Genomic DNA, 20,390 nt, shown 5'->3' on the forward strand with positions numbered 1-20,390 from the left:
TGCAGAACTAGGAGCTCGCCATCTCGCCAGCTCAACAGAGAGAACCTGGATTTTTGTTTTTTAGGGTATATAGACTAGAAAAACTAGAGTAGATCAGAATAGATCAGACAGACGGAGAGCTTCTTCCTTCTCATCGGCGGAGAGGAAAAAACCCACCCAGCCACACTCCCTTTTCAAGGTGAACGGTCGATCAAGGTCCGATGAGGCGATGACATGACATCTATTGGGTCAACCGGTCCAGTACCAGATTAGTGAACCAAACCGGAACAAACTTGGATTTTCATTTTCAATGCAGCAGATTTAGAGCAAGGTGTCCTTTGTATCTTTCTTTGAACAGAAGAGGAAAAGCAGGGTTCGGGTTTTCCTTCTGAAATTCCACTCAAATTTGTTCTCTGGAAATCGTCCTGTTATTTTTTCTCGAATACTGTTTTCTCATCGTGCTTTGGCCATGTCCGCTCTTAAGTATCTCGAATCTCAGCGTGACGCTCAGCCGGATCTTGCTGATTGGTACAATGCATTGGAAGATTTGTATCAGAAGAAGCTTTGGCACCAACTCACCCACAAGCTTGAGCAGTTCGTTGCCCTATCTGTGTTTCGGGTCAGTTTGTCTGCTTTGTGCATCTTAATTGTTTCCTCAGTTATTGATAAAAAAAAAAAAATTGTTTCCTCAGTTGTGCTTTAGTCCAGTTTCTTATGTTTCTCCTCTTCATTTTCTTATTTTACTGGATTTGATTTCATGAACAAAGTCTTTACGGTATATCAACTTGCTTATCTCTTCAGTCGATCTTTTTGGAACCAGGAAAATTTACATTCTTCCTTTAGTTGATCTGCTAGAATTAGTAGTTCCTGATGTAATACTTATGTTTTGAGGTCTCAGACCGGGTTGCAGTTTCTAATTGTTGAGAAAATTAGGGTTTCTATCTTATTGCGTTGTGAAGGTTTGTTTTTGTCTTTTACCCTATAGAGTGAAGGTTGTTCTGTACTTCTGTTCACTTTAGTAAGTTCCCTCGTAGTGTAGGAACTAGGAATGATGGATCTTGGCCCGGGTGTGTACGTTTAAATTGTTTTATCGTTTAATTATGCTTTTAAATTAAATTGTTCACTTCGATTAACTTAGGAGCACTCTGTCCTTTTTTTCCGGGGAACTGTGTAATGTAAGCGATATTTACAGATGGACTCGTAGGCATTTCTAATTTTAAAATTTTGAAGGATGTTAAGATAGAGCTTCCCTACAACCACACGGTTAAGTCTTCCTGGCTCCTACACTCCACAAACACATCAAAGAAAAATTAAGGTAGTAATTGGCATGCCCATACAAATATAGTGGATTTCCTTAATAGAAGGATGTAGTGGAGTTGGCTTCAGTAGTTACTTGCGTGGACCATGTATTAGAAACTGCCAAATTGCACACAAGATGGTTAGAATGTTGAACCGTCTTGCTTAGTGGGTATTTATCAACATTCTCTCCTGATACATTCGGTGAGTTTTATGTTATTCCACATTTCAAAGAGGGTGCTGGAAATCTGATTTGTGTATATGAGCAGCTGTTTGTGTGTATTTTGTACACAATGGACAAAACACAAACGTACAAATTAGGTGCACGATTACGTCTACTTTCCTTGTTAGTTTTCTTAGTGGTGTAGTCAATGATTTAAAAGGCGAGGTGCATTTTGGGGTATGCACCTTGCCTAGGTCCAGGTGCAGCATTTTCAAAAGACGTGGTGCACCTTGCCTTCAGCCCAGGTGTGCACCTTTCAAAAAATTGTGTATTTTCTCTGTTTGTTATGCTTATCAGCGCAGGCATGCACCTTTTTAAAAGACATTTAAAGTTATAAAACCTTTATTTTTATAGGGATTAAGAATTTAAGGCCCTAATATGGACTTGTTTGGGCTTGTCTCAAGAAGGCGGCTCGTAGAATCAGGAATGCATAATGTTTAACTTCACATTAGCTATTTGAAGTAATGCAATTGGGAAAAAAATAAAGAGATTAAGAGCTTACATGCTTGAATATGTTTTATATGTTATGCTTTTTTTTTTTTTAATTTTCATTTTAAATATGTTTTACATGTTATGTTTATGTATTTTAAAAGGAGATGAGAGGTTTTTTAAAACATTTATTTTAAAATTTAAGTTTATTTTTAATTAATGTTGTGTTTAATATTTTGCATATATATATTTATTTTTTTGGCTTTTTTTGTTGAAATTTTAGCATTTTTTTTGCATTTTTGCACCTGACTTCAAAAAGGTGTGTGCTTCACCTTGTGCCTCGGGCACAAAATTTCCCTTGCGCTTTTAAAATAATGGGTGTTGTTATCTGGAGTATTTAACTGTTCAAGGCCTGAGGCAATGGGAGTTGCATATAAGTTGTGTGTTATAGGCTTATAGCCTATGGCCCTGTGGCACCCAGATTTTTTCAAGGCAAAAGGTGAAGTTAGGTGACTACTGAATAGGAAGTGCCTAAGATGCATAGACACCTAGATAGTTATTTTTGGAAGTAAAAGAACTCCTAAGTTGATTGTTTATTTGCATGGTAGCCAACAATAATCTATGCTATCAATTAGCAATAATATTCATCAAGTAGCTATAATTTTCTTTTTTTTTTTTTTGATAAATGAGTAAGATTTTGTTAAACCAGCAAATAAAAATTACATGCAACCCATGGAAAGGCATCAGATGCGACCTTTCCTTTAAAACTAGTTATAGAATTATAAGTTCAAAAGAAATTACAGAGAAGCCCAAAATAAAGTAGCCCGAAGAACCCCCTGTTTTGCAAGTGAATCAGCCATTGAGTTTGCTGACCTGTCTCCCCACTGAACTCTGATTGTCATATTCCTTGTTAGCCATTTAACCTTTTTCAGAAGATCTCTAAAACCCCAGATCACAGTGTCCGGATCCTTCAGCCAACCCACTATCTCTTGGGAATCCCCTTCAATAATCAGATGTTCTATGCCTAGCTGATATGCAAGCTGGATTCCTTGTACAGCATCAAGTAATTCGGCCCTTAAAGAGTCTCCCACACCTGTAGGACCTGAGTACAAAGATATAATGCTACTGTCTTTGTTTCTCAGCACTCCTCCTATGCCTGAAAGTCCTGGATTTCCTAGGCTACTTCCATCAAAGTTCAGCTTAATAAACTCCTCCCCTGGTGGCATCCATTCAACCACATGTCTGTCCTTCCTGGTAGAAGTATTAGCCACTGCTAACTGGCTTCTCCATAGGTCATCAAAAGAGTATGCATCAAAGAGCTTTAGAGTTTTCAGCCATTGAATTGCCCTTGTCAAAATACATTTTTTAACTTTCGAGAAGCTCCTTTCTTTTTCACAAGAAATTCTAGTGTTCCTTTCTTCCCAAACTGTCCACAACAAGGTTGCTCTTATGCACTTCCACATAATTCTCCCTCTCCTTGTGTGCCATTCAAAAATAGACGGATTAAACAACAAGCTAGTATCAGATAGCAAATTCCACCTACACTCAAACAATATAAAACTCAAATTCTATAAACCTGTAACAAAGGAGCAAGAGATCAGTAAGTAGTGACAGTCCTCATTCTGAGATTTACAAAGAAAACACCAATTAGGGGATAAGCACCATTTTGGTCTCCTCTTTTGTAGGTTTCGAAAGGTATTAATCTTACCATAATAAACTACCCAACAAAAAAACAGTTATCTTTGGGGGAATGGGACTAGTCCAGAATTCTTTAACTGGGAAGTTTTGGGGTGCAAAAGTGGAGCAAAGGGACTTGAAGAAAGAGGAACAAGTGAAAAGGCCTTTCCGGTTAGGGGTCCAAATTCTTGTGTCAGGTTTGAGGGGATCTAAATAAATAGACTCAAGTGAAGACAACAGTTTTCAAACACAAGCACTTCATCATGTCACCCTCTGCGGAAACCAAAATCCCAGATTAGGGCCATAGAAGAAGCTGAGGAGGAAATAAAACTAGAAACCAGCTCTTCCCTATAAAGGGAAAGAGAGTAAAGAGAGGGGAAAAGGTTTTTAAGAGGTTGGTTGCCTACCCAAATGTCTTCCCCAAAAAGAACATTGTTTCTAAAATTAACATCATACCTGACCAGATTGTGAAAATGGGGAAGGAGTCCATGTATAGCCTTCCAAGGTGTTGCAAGAATCGCCCGTCAAGATACCCCGACATCCCAACCATTTTGCGAACAGCCATGAATACTATTCACCACCTTGTGCCACAATCTCTCTCTCTAAAATGGCCATCTCCAAAGCCACTTACCTAGTAGAGTTTCATTCTTAAGAACCAGGTTTCCGAATCCTAATCCCCCTTCTTCCTTACTCCTGTTGACTATCTCCCACCTAATCAAATGATCATTCTTCTCTTCCCCTAGCTCCCACAAGAAATCTCTCATCACCTTTTCTATCTTCTTGGCTTCCCTTGAGGGTATCTTGAATACTGAAAGAAAATAAACCGAAAGACTAGCAAGTGTCGCCCTAATCAAGGTCACTCTACCCCCTATCGAAATGTAACTATTTTTCCAACAAGCCAACCTCTTTTCAAACTTTTCCACAATTAGATATCAGAACTGACTTTCTTTTGGGTTAACTCCTAACAGAAGTCCCAAGTAGGTTAAAGGCCAGTCAGACATGGAACACTCTAGACAACCTGCTATAGCCTCTACCTCCCAAATTTTCAAATTGATTCCCACCACACAACTTTTGTCAAAGTTAATTGTCAAGTTTGAAGTAGACTCAAAGGATTTAATAAGGTCTTTTAGGTTCCTCACTCTCCCTAAGTCCCCCCCCCTTCACAAAAAATGATGATATTATCAACGAACTAAAGATGAGTCACCGGGACATTATTTTTGCCTATCCTCTAACCACTTATTAGCCCTTCCCTATCTGCTTTAGAAATCATTCTACTAAGCACATCTACCACAAGTGTGAACAAAAAGGGTGAAAGAGTATCTCCTTGCTTGAGCCCTCTACATGCTTGGAAGAAATCCTTGACCCCTCCATTAACTAGAACTGAAAACTGGCAAGATGTTATGCATCCACTCAGCCACCTGCACCATCTATCCCCAAATCCACATTTTCTTAGCACTTCTAATAGAAAATCCCAATCCACTAAGTCATAAGCCTTCTCAATGTCTAGCTTACAAATAAAACCTTGATTATCTGATCTCCTTATTTCCTCCATACATGCATTTGCTATAAGGATCTGGTCTATCTTGTGCAAAGGCCCCTTGGGTTTGAGTAATGAGAAACGGAAGGGCCTTTTTAATCCTTAAAGAAAGCACTTTTGCCACAATCTTATGGATTCTAGTCACCAAACTATAATCAACCTGAAATCTTTAGGGTGTTTGTCATCTATTCTCTTCGGGATGAGAGCTAAGAAAGTGGCATTAACTCCGTGATTAATCACATGGTTGTTTTCAAACTCCATAAATACCTCAAACAAATATTCTTTGATAATGTCCCAACACTCTTGATAGAAAGCAATGGTAAAACCATCTGGTCTAGGAGTCTTTGACCTGTCCCTAGAAAAAACAACTTGTTTTATCTCTTCCTCTTCAAAGTTTCTTTCCAACCAATCTGCCTCAACGGCTGATAGACTTGGCCAATCTAGATTTTCCATTGTCACCCGTCTCTCTAGTGGCCTACTCAAAATGGATTTGAAGTGAATTGCAAAGTAGTTGGCTATCTCCTCTTGTGACTCAATTTCTACTCTTTCAACCTCAATCTTGGCCACAAAATTTTTTCTTCTCCCATTGGCCATATCATTAAAGAACTTGGTATTCCCATCCCCTTCTTTGATCCATTTATGCCTAGATTTTTGCCTCCAAGATATCTCCTCCTTTAACAGGACATCTTCCAAATCTTTCTTCAACTTCCATCACAATTCTCTTTCTTGTGCACTTGTGGTCCTTTGATGTTCCTTTGAATCTAAATCCTCAATTTGGCCTGACAATCTGGCTTTTAACTCTTCCGATCTCCTGAATTCCTCCCTGTTCCAATCTTTTATTTTGGATCTCAAACTTTTTAATTTCTTGTAGAATCTAACCCCTTTCCACTTCACTCCCCTAACCTCTTCTCTCCACTACTCCTTCATTTTATGCACAAAGTCCGACTGTGTCAACCACATGTTCTCGAACCTAAAGGGTTTAGGTCCAATCCCAAAGGTCTCTTGGCCTAGCTCTATGGGATAGTGATCTGAGGTAACTCTAGGCAGAGCTCTAGCCACCAAACCCCTCCAATGTGGTTCCTAACTTTCATTGAAAAGGAATCTATCCAGTTTTGAACAAGATGGATTCTCTTGGAAATTGGACCAAGTGAAGTTAGCCTGTAGCATAGGGAACTCCTTTGGATTATAATTGTCGATAAGTTCATTGAACCTTCTCATGCTAGTTGTGATAGATTGTTGGGGATTGTTTGACTCATTTAGAAAACTTATTACATTGAAATCTCCAACCAAGCACCAAGGGCCTTCCCATACTCCTTGAATTCCATAGAGCTCTTCCCATAGTTTATTCTGTTCTCTATAATTATTCGGCTCATACACATTTGTTAACACCCACACAATGTTCAAAGTATCAACACATATCGGCCGATACGTATCATGCCGATGGCTTCCTGATACGCCCCTCCAAGGGTTGTATCGAGTCAAACCATGGCTTAGAGGGTAACCAGGCCTTAAACCGACCCCTCTGAACCGGTTTTGGGAAAAAAATAAAACTTAAAAGAGTACTGATACAGGCCGATATGCCCATCCTCCATCATCCTAAACTTTAATGATATAGAAAAATTATCTATCAGCTCCTCTAATGATTCTACCATATCCTCTCTCCAAGATTAATTATCCCCCCAGAGGATCCCCAAGAGAGAGTTGAGCACTACTCACTCTTGCTTTCCACATGCTTCTAACTCATTTTTTATCTAGATCAGCTAGTTTGGTTTCCTGAATCAATACAATGCCGTGCTGATAGGTTATTGCCTATCTCAAGGTTCCTTCGAGGGGAACCGGCCTCCTGAGAGAGAGAGAGAGAGAGAGAGAGAGTTCTTTTCTTATTCTCATTGATAGAAGGTGTAGCTTATATAAGCAGTAGTTGGCCATTACATTGCAGAGAACTAACTCAGTTGGTTATGATAGTGGAATCGGTTGGGATTCCATCGAACGTGGCCAAGAGCTGCTCAGGTGTTGGGTGGGGGTTCCTCTTACGTATATACACCATAGTGATAGGTGGTCGAGGCTCATTAACATAGCGGACTGGGCTTGGGCCAGCTCCTGTGTTCTCACCATCTCCACTCCCCACCTTGGCCTCAAGGTCCAGATATGGGAACTGAGTTTGCGACTCCCAGTAAGGTTCTCAAGTGGCGTCTGTTGTAGGTAGTCCCTCCCACTCAACAAGAGCCTCCTGGATGAACCGTTCCCCCTTTTTAACCCACCTGAAGTCCATGATGCTCTTGGGTTCAGTAACTAGGCCTCCGTCATCAGTGAATGTGGGCAGTGTTGGGCTGTTGATGGCCTGGTGGCTGGTGCACTTCTTGAGCAGGGACACATGAAAAACTGGGTGAATGCGGGAAGAGGGTGGAAGCTCCAACTTATAGGCAACAGGGCCAATTTTCTCCACGATCTTGTAAGGATCGAAATAACGGGGTCCAAATTTCAGGCAAGCCCTCTTTGTGACTGAGACTTGACGGTAGGGTTGCAACTTCAATTAAACATTTTCCCCGACCTGATACTCCACCTCATGATGCTTCTTATCGTAGTAGAGCATCCTTTGTTGGGCCCAGTTCAGGTTGAACTTGAGTTCTTGCAGTATCTCATCTCGATCAATCAATTGTGTCTCTACTGCAGCCACATTAGTGGACCCTAGTTCATATGGCAAGATGGCAGGAGGATCCCTTCCATACACGGCCCTAAAGGGGGTCATGGCTATAGCCCCTTGATAGGTAGAGTTGTACCAGTATTTGGCCCAAGGCAACCATTGGGCCCATTGTCACGGCCTATCCCTTGTAAAACACCTCAAATATGTCTCCAAACACCTGTTTACTTCTTCAGTTTGGCTGTACTGTGGGTGATAGCTGCTGGACCGGTATAGCTTGGTTCCTTGAAGTCGAAAGTACTCCTTCCAAAACTGGCTAAGGAAGGTTGGGTTCCGATCCGAGACAATTGACTTGGGAGTCCCATGTAACTTAGCAACACCCCTGATAAAAACTTCAGCAACCATTGCAGCAGTGTAGGGTGCGGAAGTGCTGAAAAGTGTGCATATTTGCTCAGGCGATCGACGACCACCATTATGACTGAATGCCAGTTCGACTTGGGCAACCCAGTAATGAAGTCCATTGAGATATCCTCCCATACCTGGGAGGGAGGAGAGTGTGAAGACAGGCAGCCACATATTGTTGGACTCTTCTTCTCATACCAGCCCAATAGTGGTGTGAAGACAGCTGTTTATAAGTCCGTAAAACACCAGAGTTCCCCCCTTGAGGAAAGTCATGAAACAGTTGCAAGAGAGCAGTAATGTGAGGGAAGAGGAAGGTAGCACGTACCGTCCCTTATATAGAAGATTTGGGCCCATCATGCTGTATCCTAGGACTGAGGTGGGGTCTTGCTGATAACGGGACCTTATCTGGGCCAATTCTGGTGCTTCACGAGCCTCCAACTTGATTGCCTCAAATAAGAGGTGAGTGGGCTGGGAGCCCGTCAACTGTTGGAACTCAATTACTCTCGAGAGGGCATCTGCTACCTTGTTGGTGGGCTCAGGTTTGTATTCAATTGAGTAGTCGTACCCAAGAAGCTTGGATACCCATTTTTGTTGATCTTTTGTGTGGACCCATTGCTCCAACAAGAACTCGAGTCTCTTTTGGTCTGTTCGAATGATGAAATGTCGGCCCAGTAGGTAAGCCCGCCATTTCTGGATGGCCAAAACAACAGCCATGAGTTCCTTTACATAATAAGTAGAATAACCTTGGGCCCGGGCTGTCAAGGCCTTACTGTAATAGGCCAGTGGTCTTCCTTTCTGCATCAAAACTGCATCTAAGCCCATAACTGATGCATCGCATTCTAACACAAAGGTATCACTGAAGTCTGGTAGCGTCAGAACGGGCAGGGTAGACATGGCCTTCTTCAGGTCCTCAAAGGCCTGCTGGGCTTTGGGCCCCCAGATGAAAGAGTCCCTCTTCAACAACTGGGTTAATGGTGCTGCAATCGACCCATACCCCGGAATAAAACGCCTGTAGTAGCAGGTGAGGTCAAGGGACCCCCTGAGAGCCTTCACTGTAACAGGGATGGGCTAGGCCTGGATACACGAGATCTTCTCTGGGTCAGACATAACCTGACATGCTGTAACAATATGGCCCAAATAGTGGACCCTGGTCTGGCCGAATGTGCACTTAGATAGTTTGGTGTAGAACCCATTTTCTCTTAGTACCTCCAAAGTCTTCTCAAGATGTTGCAAGTGTGTGGGCCAATCACGGCTGTAAACCAAAATATCATCAAAGAATACCAGTATGAAACGCCTTAGGAAGGGCCTAAATATGTCGTTCATGATGGCCACCGTGTGTATGAAAAGCCGTCTTGGGTATGTCTTCTGGGTGGACCCTTATTTGGTGATATCCTGACCACAAGTCCATTTTGGAGAAGAATTGGGTTCCTCCCAATTCGTCCAAAAGCTCTTCCACTATAGGAATCGGAAATCGATCCATCAACTCCTTTACAATTCTTTCTATTTCTGTCTTTTGGTAGTAGGGATAATGGTAGGGGCGCACATTAGTGGGGGTTGCCCCCGGTATCAAGGGTATACGGTGGTCTTGTGCCCAGGCAGGGGGTAGGTTATCCGGTTCCCCAAACACATCCATATAATGGTTCAGAAGGTCTTGCAGGTGGGCCATATCTTGATTGTTGAGTTGCCGATTTGGGTCTAGGTTGAGAGTTGGGCCTATGGATTCATGACGCATGGCTTCAAGAGAGTTCGGGCATCACTAGATTTAAGGGTTGGGGATCCCAGGCCTTGTAGATGGTAGTGAGTTCCCCCTAATTCAAAATCCTTTGTCATATGGGCCCGGTTACACCTTACTGGGCCTAATTGGTGCAACCACTGTACCCCTAACACAACACCTGCCCCACTAAATTCTAGGGGGTGGAGGTCCACAGTAAACTAATGGCCCTGAATGAACAACTTCTCATTTCTACAGATACCATCGCATACTATTTTATTTCCGTCCGCAACATGAACCGGGAAGGGGGGATAATAATGGACAATCATACCTAGTTGCTGGGCTAGAATCCGAGCCACAAAGTTGAGGGTGCTGCCACTGTCTATCAGAACTGTCACCGGATGCCCACAAAGCTGCCCTGCTGTAACCTTCATAACCCCTATAGATGCCGAACCGTTTAGTGCATTGAGAGAGATCTTCGGTTCTCTTTCAAGGATCACGGCCTCATCTTCCTTAGGGGCGGGAACCTCCATTTCTCCTTCGGTGTCTTCCGTTTGCAAGAGAAACACTTGTGGGCTTTGCATCGATGGCTTGGGCCAAATTTTTCCTCGCAGTTATAACATAGATCCTTTTCCCGATGGTCTTGCATTTCAGCCCAGGTCAGGCGCCGAAAGGGCATTTTGGGCCGTTGAGAGGTAACTGGGTCTAACCTGTTAGTGGGCCGGGGCAAAAGCCCATCTGATTTGGGAGGCGGGGGCTTAAGGATTGGTCCGGTGGCCTGATTTACCTTCTTGGATCGGTCCAGGAGCTCTTCCTGAAGGCGGGCTAACCCGACCGCTACCAGTAAAGTCGAGGGTCTCCAAGCTTTAACTTTCACTCTAATATCTTCTCTAAGTCCTCCGACGAAGCTTCTGACCAACGCCTTCTCCGTCCAACCGTCAACTCGGGTCGCGAGCCTCTCAAATTCGACTTGGTACTCCCAGACCGTTCCCGTCTGTTTCAGCTTTGAAAGAACCTCGTCCCAGTCATTGTAGGCTTTCGGTCCGAAGTGTACACAAAGGGCATCGGTGAAGTCTTGCCATGTTGTGGGCACGATCTCCGGAACCACTGGAAACAGAGGATGTCGTCGTTGTCGAGATGGAAGGAGGCGACCATCACCCGCTGATGACCAGGGGTCTCATGATACCCGAAGTACTGTTCCGCCTTAAAAATCCACGGGATGGGGTCTCCTCCATAGAACGCCGGAAAGACGAGCTTGGTGCATCTTCCCCCGTAGGACCCCGGACGTCTTCCTCCACTGCTGCTGGACTCCTCCAGATCATTCTCCCTGCTCCCCGCCACCGACTTCTCCCGTTGCTGGGATGCTACCATGGACAGCACCTCCTTCAATTCCTTCAGCTCCGCCGTCACTTGGTGCATGTCGATTTCCAGGCGATCCATTTGTTCGTCTACCGAGACTGGTCGTGTGTTCGGCATGGTGAACAATCTGGCTATCTCAGGGTTCTGATACCAGATGATAGGTTACTACCCATCTCAGGGTTCCTTCGAGGGAACCGACCTCCTGAGAGAGAGAGAGTATTCTTTTCTTATTCTCATTGATAGAAGGCACAGCTTATATAAGCAGTAGCTGGCTGTTACATTGCGTTACATTGTAGCTGGTCGTTACATTGCAGAGAACCAACTCAGTTGGTTGTGATAGTGGAATTGGTTGGGATTCCATCGAACGTGGCCAAGAGCTGCTCAGGTGTTGGCCGGGGATTCCTCTTACGTGTATACACCATAGTGATGGGTGGTCGAGGCTCACTAGCATAGCGGACTGGGCTTGGGCCCTAGCTCCTGTGTTCTCACCACGTGCCTTTCCTTCTTTTACAGATCTTTTATCACCCTCCTTTTTCTTGCACTTCCTAGACCCCTCAATTCCAGCTAATGATCTTCATCAACTCAGTTGTAGAATGAGACCCTCTACACCAGTCTTTTTCCATCACTTTAGAGCCTTACTCCTCTCCCCTCTTTCACTAAATTTTAAGTCCCCTTCTATGTCTGAAATTAGCCTTTCCACCTCAGACCTTTTCTTTTTCTTTTTGCTTTTCCTAATTGCTTCTTTTCCTAACATCACTGATTTACCTCTTTCTTTCTTCTCACAACAGTTGCTCCCTAGGGTTCTGGTTTTTTTGGTGTTGCCTCCAACAACTCCTCTGTCTGTTTATATTCCTCCAACAAAACACAGATTTGCTCCCAAATTCTCTCCACTTCCTCCACCTGTCTTTTTTTCTAACACAGATTTTCTCCCAAAAGTCAATACCTAGATGATGCCTAGGCCAACTGCTAGGCACCTAGAACTCCCTGGTTGCCTAGCTTCACCTTGGTGGCTTGAAAACTATGATCACTGTGGATATAGATAAGGTATACATGGTTATTTGATTTAGTCATGTATTAATCATTTTTCTTACCCTTTGGTTGGTCATGTTTTGATAAAGATGTTAACATATGTCATAAAAACAAGGCAGGACAGAACATGAGCAAGGTGGTGGATGCATGATTTGCACTAAAAATTGAAGTGTCTATGTCTGACATTGAAATGACTTCCATGTTAATTGCCAACAGAAAACAGATGCTCACCCATAAATGGGTTATACATAATATCTATGAAAGTGGTTGGAAGTGTGTTTATATGTCATAGTTTATGCTCTCTTCCACAGATGCTGATTATTATGTGTACGTGCTACTTATCTAGTTGTGGTTGTGCTTAATTGTGCAGGCGTGAACTGATGAGGCTATTTGCTCTTTATTAATGGTGTTGTGTACTGCTTTATGCTTCTTTTCAGACATGTTGGTTTTGATACAAACTTGCTACATATCCATCTGTAGTTCTGCTTTAATTGTGAAAGATTGAGGTTTTGCGTATCTCGTTTTTTTTCCTCTCCTTCCATTACTAATCGGATATTCATGAGGGCTTACTTCTTTGCTTTTGCTCTTCAGGCTGGAGATGCTTTAATACAGTTATATCATAATTTTGTCACTGACTTTGAGACAAAGATCAATCTGCTCAAGCTTGCCCATTTTGCTGTAATAGTTGCTCGGCAGTATCCTGAAAAAGAAGCTGCCATTGTTTATCTTGAGGGGGTGATTGATAAACTTCGAGCTACAAGGGAATTACGTATAGAGGAGTCGATCCTTTATGTCAAGATGCAGATTGCTGCATTCAAACTTGAGCAAGGGGACCAAAAAGGGTGCAAGAAACTGTTGGAAGATGGGAAGACTACACTTGATAGCATGACTGATATTGATCCATCAGTATACGCAAGCTATTATTGGGTTTTATCTCAGTACCATAAATCTCATCAGGAATTTGCGGAATTCTATAAAAGTGCACTTCTTTATCTGGCATACACATCAGTGGAGTCCCTTTCAGAAACATTCAAGCTGGTACATTTTTATAGTTATTACTATGCAAATGTGAAATACAGAATGTTGAATATAAAGAATCAAAGGCTCCTTTACCTTCATAATCCTTTTGTTTTATAGTAATAGTAAAAATTTATAGGAAAATAAAAAGGGGAAGAGAGAATTTTGCAGCCCAAAGCAAATATATGCACCTCACCTGATGCAAGACATCCCTTAGATATTGGAATTATTGCTGAAAATTTTATTGAGAAAAGGGAGCATTCAAAATTTCATAAAGTATAGAAAAAGAAAGAGGACTGAGATTGAAAAGCAGCCCAGTAGCAGCCCAATGGTTAAGCCAAGTAACATCAATTAAGTCCAGTTTCTGTTAGGTTGCTTGATACATTAGTTTTAGTTTTTTAGATGTACTGTGCTTTTTTATCAATAAAATTTCTTCTTTGTTTATCTTCAAAAAATGTTTCTGATAACAAGCTCACTGTTATGAGTCCAATAACAAATTATAACTCACGATTCCTTAATTTCCTGATAACTGCTAACAGCCCCTTCCTGTAAAATTGTTGGTTTTGAAATTAATTTAATATTCTTTTGATCTACATTTCAGAACTAGTTATGTTTAATGTTAGGTTTTTTTGTTTTCCAAAGATCCATGCACAGGGAGACTTGGATTCTTTTTGTGATTGTATTTTTTTATAATTAATATTGTTGTCATCTTATTTCAGGATTTGGCATTTGATTTGTCCCTTTCAGCTCTGCTTGGAGATAACATCTACAACTTCGGAGAATTGCTTGCACATCCAATTGTAAGAGCATCTCCATATAAATTGTTACATTTTGACCTTTTATTGGTTGTATTTCAACCTTTATTGCTTCGGGGGTTGTTCTGTTGACTGCAATGTTTTTATTTTATTTTATTTTTTATTTTAGAAACCTCTTCTTGCGTTTTGTTGTATAATTATGGTTTTTATTTTATTTTATTTTATTTTATTTCAAGAACTGGTAAGAACTTAATTGATGATAAAAGTGTAGTTTCTATTTACAATGGAAGTATTTATTGTGTTGTACCATATTTACAATTGAGTTAGCACATTTATAGAGTGCCCTAATGCAAAAATTTCCTTTCTTTTATTTTCTAATCCTGTGGAAAAAATTTCTTTTTCCCCCATGCAAATCTCTCGTGGTTTTTGAATTAGGAAACAGCCCAGGGTCATTTAAGTGTTACATGGTCGCTGTTGAAAAGATATTGGATGTGTCCCGATAACATAGGTAAGCCTTCTGTAATGGATTTGCTTATTTACATTCATAATTTAAAATACCTAAGTATTTCCATTTGATAGGTACTAATATGAAATACTACTGAAATATATATTGACATATTGTCCTTGTGCTAAAAAATCTTTTATATAGGTTTTAACAAGTTTTATTTTATTAAATTATTAAATATATAAATGCAGGGTTTGAGGGTGGGCCTTGGCGCAACAGTTGGGTTGCTCTATTGTGACCTGGGTGACCAGGGTTCAAATCTTGGAGGCAGCCTCTCTGTGCCTGCAGGGGTAAGGTTGCATGCATCTATCCCTACCCAGACCCTGCATTGGTGGGAGCCTTGTGCACTGGGTTGCCCTTTTATTATATTAATGTAAGGTTTCAATTTATATGTAAGTAATTATCATTCAAATAATTTGTTGCGATATGATTCTTTTTCTTTAAAACACTATTTTAAAGTTATCATTATTATTTTTTTTGTTTTCCATTATGAAATAGTTTAAATTATACATTATTTAATAAAATATAATTTATATTTTAATATTTTAAACTCCTATAATATAATAAGCATAATCATATGTTAATCATAATAAAATAATATTTATATCTAAAAATAGCAACATTGGGTATGATATAATAACTAATTTATTCTAAATGGAAGAAGTGGGTATTATAAAATATCACTTTATGATGATATTTTATCACTTTATAATTATATAATTATTCAAGAGTGTATGCTCGTTTATAATTTCAGAAAAATCTGAAATTATTCCTTCGTGTCTGTCTGAAATTGTCAGTCCTGATTTGGCTATCTACTCCACGAATGATTCTTTTCTTTTGTTGTCCATCTGAGATTTGCTGATAAGTGTGATCCCAATAACACATTATAGCAATTTTCAGTGCTTCAAGTCCCACAAATGAATTCTTTTCTTTCAAGATCCTTTTCTAGTTCATTGTGTGGCCTCTACTCTACAGTCCAAGCATGTAATTATTCCTTCCTATATAAACCTCAGTGGCGTTTTTATAATTAACATTGTGAATGAAGGCTAGTTGCTCTTAGAGCATCTTACTCCTATATCCCACTGTCTTTTATTGCCTTGATGGATGCCTTGGGTTATTCCCCAAGGGATTGCTGCAATGATCATTGCAAATGTTTACTGTATTACTAGACTCTGTACCCTTTTATTTTGTTTGATTTCTATTGCTGTGATTATCTTATGCATGTTGTTCACCCCTGATGATCTGTAAAAGAGGCTGGTTAAAGCAGAATGTACCTTTTATTTTCTTGACGCATGGTCAATGTAGGAGAGGGGTTGAGTTGTGGTTTGTTACCTGGAAATTATTGTATTGTTCTCTTATCCAGTGATGGAGTGACCCTCTGCTCAAGTTCATTTCTGAGTGTGGGTATTTGCTAATTGCAGGTACTGACCTCTCTTAATGACTGCTGCAGATAAAGTGTCTTCTAGGGACAAAGGTGGAGTGGCTCTACTACATTCTCCAGGCATTCAATTGTGGTGATTTAGTTCGTTATCAAGAACTCTGCCATGTTCATAGAGCTGCTTTGATAGCTCAGCCAGCATTAGTAGAGAATGAAAAGAAACTGTTGGAAAAGATCAACATTCTCTGTTTGATGGAAATCATCTTCAGGTATGTATTGGATAGCAGCATTAATTGAGAAGTTTGCTTGAACAAGGTTGTACTTATTACTGTTTGTTCTTTTTATTATTGCTGCATTTAAACAAATTTTCTTTTATTGGCAGTCGTCCCTCGGAAGATAGCACTATTCCGTTAAGTGTCATTGCAGAAAGAACCAAACTTTCCATAGAGGATGTGGAGTACCTTCTCATGAAGAGCCTTTCTGTAAGTGGATGCTATCCTTAATTTTAGCTAGGTGAAGAAAAAACCGCCCACCAACATATGCATGCACAAAGGGGAAAACAAAAACAAAGCAAGACCATAACAAGAGAGAAGAAATAAATAAAGAAAGCATGTATATCTTAGATTTTCCATTGGCGTGTATGAACTTGCTGAAAACTCTTCATAATTGTTAAATTTCTATTTTATGACCAAAGGAGTTCTACTAAGAGTGGAGTTAATATTTTTTGAGAAGAAGGTAATGTGCATACAATCAAAACAGGATCTCAAAAAACTAGACCCCAAAGACTTATATAGCAAGGAACTGTACAGAAACTATAAAAGGCTCTTCATGAAAGAGAGATTTCCATAGCCATTGTTTTCTTCAGTATCTCATTCTTTTGGAGCAATTCATTTTGAAAATTTCTTGAGCTACGTTCCTGTAAACTCTCTTGTCTGAATAGAATAGAAAAGACAAGAAACTTGGGAGTGTCCTGAATAATCGAGCCCCACTCTAAAGAGTCACTTGCATATTAAAGTGTATGTACAATTACAAGAATACCCATGCAGGGCAGAAAGAAAGAAAAAGAATAAATATAAACATAAACAGTGTAATATACGACAAGGACTATACTAATAAGATATCTCTCTTTGTGATGTTCATTTGTACTTTTTTTTTATCAACTGGTGTTCCTTTGTACCTGTTTCCATGATTAATGAAATTCTTCTGTTATTGATAAAAAAAGACTATACTAATAAGATTCATTAAGGATCAATTTGTATACAAGAAAGTTTAGAGAAGATGGGCCGAATGGCCCATAGGCTGTTATTCTATGTTATATTTATGTTATTTTCTGTAATGGCCTTATTCTGGGCCCATCCTCTTCTATGCTATGTTTTTTGTAATTTCTTGCCCAACCAAGGGCCTCCCTTGTAATTATTCAAAAATTAACTTAATGAAATAGTGTTAGAGTGTTAGAGGGAGAGATTAGTTCGAACCTCTCATTCTCTAACCCTCTTTGCCGCCAGCTCTCTCTTCATCTTCTACCAATCTTTTCAGCTGTTTTACTCCTTTTGATTTTTCCATCTAATCCTATATAGTTCCATACTTCGAAGAGCTGTTTTTCAACTTGGTATCAAAGCAGGCCTGAACTTGGCGTGGCTCTCATGTGGGTATAGTCTAGCCGATTGCATGAGGGTGTTCTAGGGCTGGAAGTTTCAACTTGTTCGCCTGATTCTTGGAGGTCATTGGAGGGCGCCCAAAACTCTAATCACTTGGAGAGTGGTTCGGTGACTAGGAAGAATCAGAGAGGATTGTTCGGCCTGATTTGGAGCTCAAATCAGAGATTGATAAGACTATAAGTTGCATTTAGTTATCCTTGGGCTATATTTCTGGTTTTGGGGACTGTTGAAGTGTTCGAAACCCCTTTAAATTTGTTCAGTTGTTCGGCTGTGGTTAACCTGATTTAACTCAGAGATTTCTGGGTTGTTTTCTCACCCTGTTGGACTGTCAAGTTGCCGAAACCTCTTTGGACTCAGTGGTGCAAGTTCTTACTTCAGTTTAGTTGCTTCTTGGACCTATATGGACTGCTCCTGAGGTGGTTCTTACTTGGTGACAGTGGGGTATTCTCTGCTGCATATACAGTGTTCGTAAAAATGCCCCTTTAATTATTGCGGACTGTGTTTTGCTCTCTTTAGGGCACTTATTGTTGGGAACCTAGAATCCCTAACTAGAAAGGTACTCCAATCGGGTACACAGTGTTTGGAGGTCTGCTGGTTACCTCTTGAAGGCTGAATCAAGTCATCTTCTTCTTGAAAGAGCTGTTACCGAGCTCGGTTCTCATGGCTGTCAGATGTGAGTTGGCCTTGTGAATTGCTGTGTTTGAGGCCGATTTAACCCAATTTGAAGCATTTACATGATGGACTCCTCAGATATTGAGAGTAAGAATGTTGCTGAATATGGACATTCTTTGGGAACCCCAATTGATTCTTTGTTGACTGTGACCACGGTTAAACTGGATGGAACCAACTATCTGGCATGGTCACAATCTATGAAAATTTATATATGTAGTAGAGGAAAGTGGGGGTTTATCTCCGAGAGCAAGAATGCTCCCCCAGAGGATGATCCCTCTTATGAGAAGTGGATTCAAGAGAATTACATCGTTATTGGGTGGCTTGTGAATTTAATGCAGTCACAGATTAGTCAACATTATCTATGGATAAACTCGGCAAAGGAAATCTGGGACAGTGTTGCAGAAACCTATTCCCAGAAACTAAATGTAGCCAGAGCCTATAAATTGAGAAGTGGTGTGAAGAATTTAAGACAAGGAGAGAAATCCCTTGCGGTATACTTCTCAACCTTGAAGTCTTTGTGGCAAGAAATTGATCTAATAGAAGTTGTAACTTGGGACACCACCAATGATGCAGAAACTTACAGGAAATTAGTTGAAAGAAACAGGGTGTTTGAGTTCATAACTGGACTAAACCCAGAATATGACATCACAAAACAAAATATTTTATCCAAGGAAAGTGTCTCATTGTCACAAGCATATGCTTTGGTCAGTAGTGAAGAAAGCAGAAGGCTGGTACAGGTTCAAGGGGTTGGCACTAGTGATCACTTTGCAAATATGGGGGTTAAACCCAAAGGAGTTGTGGGGTCTCCTAATGGCTCTGGAAAGAAAGAAGTTGTATGTGAATACTGCAAGAAGCCAAAGCACACCAAAGACAAGTGCTGGAAATTACATCCCGATCTTGTTCCTATTCGGTTCCAGAAGAAACATGATTGTAGAAGGACAGGGAGTGCAAATGTAACCACTGGTCCAGATACTAAAGTTGAGTCTGCCTGTGCACAGTTGGCGGCCATGAAAGTTGAGTATGAAAAGTTTGAAAAGATGATCAGTCATCTCGAAGGTGTAACTTCATCTTCCAACCCTTCAGGAAGTTCAACCACTTCTGCATTTGCTCACTCAGGTATAAGAGCTTTTGCTAATCATGCAACCACCTCAGGTAATCTTAAGACCCCTTGGATTATCGACTCAGGTGCTTTTGATCACATGACCAACCTTTCTACTTTGTTTATTTCATATGATTTGCTTCCTAGCCGTGATAAAATCACCTTAGCCGATGGTTCTCTTGCCTCTATTTCTGGCAAGGGAACTGTCAAGGCTACAGATTCCTTACTCCTACCTTCTACCCTTCATGTACCTAGATTAAATACAAATTTGTTATTTGTAAGTAGTTTAACCAAGTCATTAAATTGTTGTGTAACCTTCTTTCCTTCCCATTGTGTTTTTCAGGATCTGGAGTCTTGGAAGGTGATTGAGAGTGGCCATGAAGCGAATGGAATATACTTGCTCGATATTTCGGGACAATGCTTTGATCAGCCTAGGAATGTTGCTTTTGGTTCTATTTCTTCAGAGTCTGCCAGTCGAATTATGTTGTGTCATTGTCGTTTGGGTCATTTGTCTTTTTCTGCTTTAAGTCATCTATTCCCTGAATTGTTCAAGGGAATTAGTGTGTCTAGTCTTCATTGTGAATCGTGTCAGTTATCAAAGCATTGTAGAAACAATTACCCTTTGAGCAATAAAAGATCTTCTTTTCCTTTTAATATTGTGCACTATGATGTGCGGGGGCCTTACCGCTTATCCTCTATGGGGGGCTACAGATACTTCATCTTGTTTATTGATGATTTTTCTCGGTTCATTTGGATATTCCTTATGAAATCTTGTTTATTGATGATTTGTCTCTCCCTCCAGGAATGTATGGAAGTGATATGCAAGGAAAAATATGCATATTGAAGAAATCTCTTTATGGCCTCAAACAGTCTCCTAGAGCATGGTTTGAGAGATTTAGAATAACACTTGTTAACTTTGGCTATGTTCAGACACAGTCTGATCATACTCTTTTTGTGAAGAGAAATGGATCTCTAGCAGTATATCTTATTGTGTATGTTGACGATATTGTTGTGACTGGTAAT

At 40.5% G+C, this 20,390-nt stretch overlaps 1 protein-coding gene across 2 annotated transcripts in view; it reads left to right on the plus strand.

The window, feature by feature from the left end:
* Positions 1–275: 275 nt before the first annotated feature.
* LOC148862169 (26S proteasome non-ATPase regulatory subunit 13 homolog B-like) overlaps positions 276–20,390 on the plus strand; it is a 43,810-nt gene continuing 23,695 nt past the window's right edge. The window contains exons 1-5 of one of the 2 annotated variants that reach the window (XM_088984611.1): positions 276–598; positions 12,875–13,321; positions 14,020–14,100; positions 16,011–16,207; positions 16,321–16,420. In XM_088984611.1, coding sequence (XP_088840737.1) covers positions 449–598; positions 12,875–13,321; positions 14,020–14,100; positions 16,011–16,207; positions 16,321–16,420 — 975 coding nt within the window. In that variant the 5' untranslated portion in view covers positions 276–448. Of the gene's footprint in view, positions 599–10,688; positions 12,299–12,874; positions 13,322–14,019; positions 14,101–16,010; positions 16,208–16,320; positions 16,421–20,390 lie in introns of those variants that run through there. The other variant, XM_088984612.1, reaches the window with a different exon arrangement.

Source organism: Nelumbo lutea, chromosome 4, assembly GCF_056320005.1.
Source record: "Nelumbo lutea isolate HS-2025 chromosome 4, American lotus-T2T, whole genome shotgun sequence".
Taxonomy (NCBI): domain Eukaryota; kingdom Viridiplantae; phylum Streptophyta; class Magnoliopsida; order Proteales; family Nelumbonaceae; genus Nelumbo; species Nelumbo lutea.